This window comes from Arachis stenosperma, chromosome 5 (genome assembly GCF_014773155.1).
Source record: "Arachis stenosperma cultivar V10309 chromosome 5, arast.V10309.gnm1.PFL2, whole genome shotgun sequence".
NCBI lineage: Eukaryota > Viridiplantae > Streptophyta > Magnoliopsida > Fabales > Fabaceae > Arachis > Arachis stenosperma.
In genome coordinates, this window is record NC_080381.1 from 120,912,709 (window position 1) to 120,916,814 (window position 4,106).

The 4,106-nt window shown below is 32.2% G+C and overlaps 1 protein-coding gene across 1 annotated transcript; it reads left to right on the forward strand.

The window, feature by feature from the left end:
* The first annotated feature begins 2,732 nt into the window (after nt 1–2,732).
* On the forward strand, nt 2,733–3,284 carry LOC130981266 (uncharacterized). The gene has a single exon (XM_057904869.1). The coding sequence runs from the start codon at nt 2,733–2,735 to the stop codon at nt 3,282–3,284; it is 552 nt and encodes a 183-aa protein (XP_057760852.1).
* Nucleotides 3,285–4,106: the final 822 nt, after the last annotated feature.

The following is a 4,106-nucleotide window of genomic DNA, read 5'->3' on the forward strand; positions in this document are numbered from 1 at the left end:
GTAAAAATTACAGAAAAATTTATTAATGCCTTCATAGACACAGGGGCAACAAAATGTTTTGCAAGTTCAAATATAAGATTTAACTGGAAAAAGTTAGAAAATCCACTAAGAATTAGAATAGCCGATAAATCTATACACAAAATTAATTTTAAAGCAGAAATGATTGAAGTCTTCATTCAAAATTACAGATTCATCATTCCATCTATATATAAATTAGAATCTGGAATAGATTTAATTATAGGAAATAATTTCCTAAAACTATATCACCCTTTTATCCAAGAATTAACATATATAGTTCTAAAAGCCCCATATGATTCCTCTCTAAATCAAAGGGCAAAATTAATAAAAATCCCAACTACTACTATAAACGAAATTTTAAAATTCAAAATATTTTCAATTCTAGAAGAATGTTATTTGAACTTATATTTCCAGATAAAAACTCCAAAAAATTACCTCGAAATTAAAATAGAAGAACTTTTAAATGAAGTTTGTGCTGAAAATCCTTTAGATATTAAAAATACAAACAGAGAATTAATAAGCATTAAGCTAAAAGTTCCTACAAGGGAAATAAATGTTCCAAATAGAATTCCCTATTCAGCTCGAGATAAGGAAGAATTTTCATCTGAATGCAAGGATCTTTTAGATAAAGGAATTATAAGACTAAGTAAAAGTCCTCATGCGGCCCCAGCCTTCTATGTTGAAAACAATAACGAAATTAAAAGAGGAAAACGAAGAATGGTTATTAATTATAAAAAAATGAATGAGGCAACCATAGGTGATGCTCATAAGCTCCCAAGAAAGGATTCCATTCTAGAAAAGATCAAAGGAGCAACTTGGTTTTCATCGCTCGATGCAAAATCAGGATATTGGCAACTTCGTTTAGACGAAGAAACAAAGAAATTAACTGCCTTTACTTGTCCAACAAAAGAATCAACAGGAGTATTACTCTACGAATGGAATGTCCTACCATTTGGGCTAAAACAAGCTCCAGGTATTTATCAGAGATTTATGGAAGAAAATTTAAAAGATTTAAATGATTTTGTTCTAGTTTACATTGATGATATACTAATTTTTACAAAACAAGATAAAGAAGATCATCTTCAAAAATTACTAATTGTCTTAGAAAGATGTAAGGAAAAAGGTTTAATCCTTAGTAAAAAGAAAGCTAAGTTAGCAAAACAAGAAATAGAATTTCTTGGATTAATTCTATCTACTGAAGGGAAGTTAAAACTTCAACCAAATGTATTAGAAAAAGTAGATTTATTTCCTGATAAAATGGAAGATAGAAAATAATTACAAAGATTTTTAGGATGCATAAATTATATTTCTGATCAAGGATTTTTAAAGAATATAACAGATTATACTAAAAACTTATTTTCAAAAATAAGTATAAAAAAGATTTGGAAATGGGAAGAAAAGGATAGCCTGCAGATTCAAAAAATTAAAGAACTTTGTAAAAATCTTCCAGAACTTTATATTCCAAAAGAAGATGACTATTTAATAGTAGAAACAGATGCTTCAGACAAGACCTGGTCAGGCTGTCTAAAAGCTAAAAAAGCTGAAAAAAGCTTAAACAAAGAAAAAGAATCACTAGATTCTAAACACTCCTCAAAGGAATTACTATGCAGGTATATTTCTGGAACATTTACACCAACAGAACAGAGGTATACTACCCATGAAAAAGAAACTCTAGCAGCAATAAAAATTATTAAGAAATGGAGGATTGATCTACTTCCAAAGGAATTTACATTACGAACAGACTCAAGTTATTTAACAGGTTTTATTAGATATAATTTACAATCTGATTATAATCAGGGTCGTCTGGTAAGATGGCAAATGTTTTTATTACAATATCCGATAAAAATCGAGTACATTAAAGGAAATAAAAATATTATTGCAGATACATTGACAAGAGAATGGAGTTCATTGTCAACACAATGAATCAAGAAATCCAGAAGCTTCAACAAGAGCTTGAAAGGTGCAATCATTGTCAGCAGCTAAGAGCTCAAATTCAATCCATTAAGAAGGCCATAGAAGCCATGAAAGTAACCCAGCAGACAACATTACCTGCTTCAATACCAATGTTGACAACACCGTCAGAGTTCAGCCAGCTAAGCGTGGTGGACCAACCAAAAATTGAAAAAATTTCTGAAAATAAAACTTTGGCAGAAATAATTAAAAAATCAACTCAGGACAAAAAATATTATGTCATTTATAATGGCCCAATGAAAGGAGTTTATGATGATTGGGCTAAAGCAGCTCCATTCACTCACCAACCCAGAACTATTCACAAAGGAGGATTCTTGACAATAGAAGAAGCAAAAGAATCCCTCAGAGAATATGAAGTGCTCCACCCAGAGCAAATTCTAAAAAGAGCTGACAAAGCTCCAGCCCAAGCCCAAAGGACTCCAGTCCAAGTTCGAACAGGAATGCTAAAAAATATTCCCACAAGGGCCGAAATAAATGACAAGAAAAAGGTCTGCAGATCAAACTGTAGAGAAACCCTTAATCTGATTCTAAACTGGACTCTAGACAAAAGAGCAATAATGGGATATTATCCCGTTAACAAAGAACAGCTAACAAAGCTGGTAGTCTTCCCAGAGGCTTCACCCTCTGATACATATCAATTTTTCCAATACGGATTAATTGATACAATCCTAATTTTTGACAATTTAAATATTATTAAAGAATTTCCTGCAGGTTTTACAGATGCAGTAAAAAAGTTTAAAAATATGATCGATACAAGAGAACCCAGGGATATATCCCTAAAATTTACAAGTAGTCAGCCAATCTTCAACGAAGAAGGAGAATGTCTGATTCCGGCATTTCAAGTAGTTTTCATATCAGTCTTCCTCGGAGATTTTCAACCAATAGAACAAGTTCAAGATCTATCAATTTACAGCGACGAAGGACGATTGGCCAGCACATTGGCAAGAGTCTTCGAGAGAGCCCAAAAGATAAACAAAGAATCCAGAACAAGAATAAACTATAAAAGCAGAAACACTCTAATTGTTTCTAGTAAGAAAAACCAGATTGAATCAAGAGAAATGAGACTCCTAGTAGATTTTGAATCAGCATTTTACAACTTCTCTGGATTATTGGAAAATCTTCCTGACGGGATAAGGAGGAATCTATGCCATTTGCTAAAGGACAAAGAAGACCATAGGTGCCAGCTGTGCGCCTCAGAAATGTCCGAAGAAAGCAATAATGCCGAAGACCCCACCCACGTGGGAAAAGAAGTGGATGAGACATCTGAGTCATCTATCAACATTATTGTTGAATGACGTAAGAGCTTACATCACAAAAGCACCAATAATGTAGTTGGTGCGAACTTAGTGCTCAGTGACGCATGCAATGACGTCACAAGAAGGGTAAGGATGGGATTTATCCATCAAACCCAACCATTATAAATAGAGTGATAAGTCATTTGTTAGAGGTATCAGAAATCAGAAAGCAGGATGCTTAGAGTACTCACAGGCCAGGAGGGCAAAGAGGAAGTAGCTGAGGCGATTCTGGAGTCTGATCCATTAGAAAAATAATTCTAAGAAACTCCCCTCTGGAGTTAATTTGTAAAATCTCCCCTCTGGAGAAAAACACCTAGTGTAAAATAACATTAAATAAAAGTTCATCTCCAGAAAGGTACATCTTCATCTTAATCTTTTTATATTATGAACTATTTAGAAAATTTGGAAATAACTGAAGAATCTGATTATTATAAAATAACTGCTTTACTTGATAATGAAAAACAAGCTATTTTAAAATCAGAACTAGATCTCAAAGCAAATGAGAATTTTAAACAAAGCTTTTTAAAAGAAATTTTTAATAGAAAGAACATAATATATTATGGAAAAATGCAGTTTGAAGCACCTGTAAAAATAGAATCTGCTAATGGAGAACTTGAAATAGCTCTAATAGATGAAGAACAAATAAACGAACAAATAAAGAAAATTAAAGATCAACAAAAAAGATCTAAGATCGGATGGATTCATATTAGTACTATCCAAGTTTTAGTAAAATCAACATATATGAAAGGAATTAATTCACCAATAAGTTTAGCAATCTGTGATAAAAGAATTATTGATCCCACAGATCAAATAATTGGAATT

Bases quoted from the DNA above. Each gene is read 5' to 3' on its own strand.
- LOC130981266 (XM_057904869.1), top strand. From the start codon at position 2,733: ATGATCGATACAAGAGAACCCAGGGATATATCCCTAAAATTTACAAGT.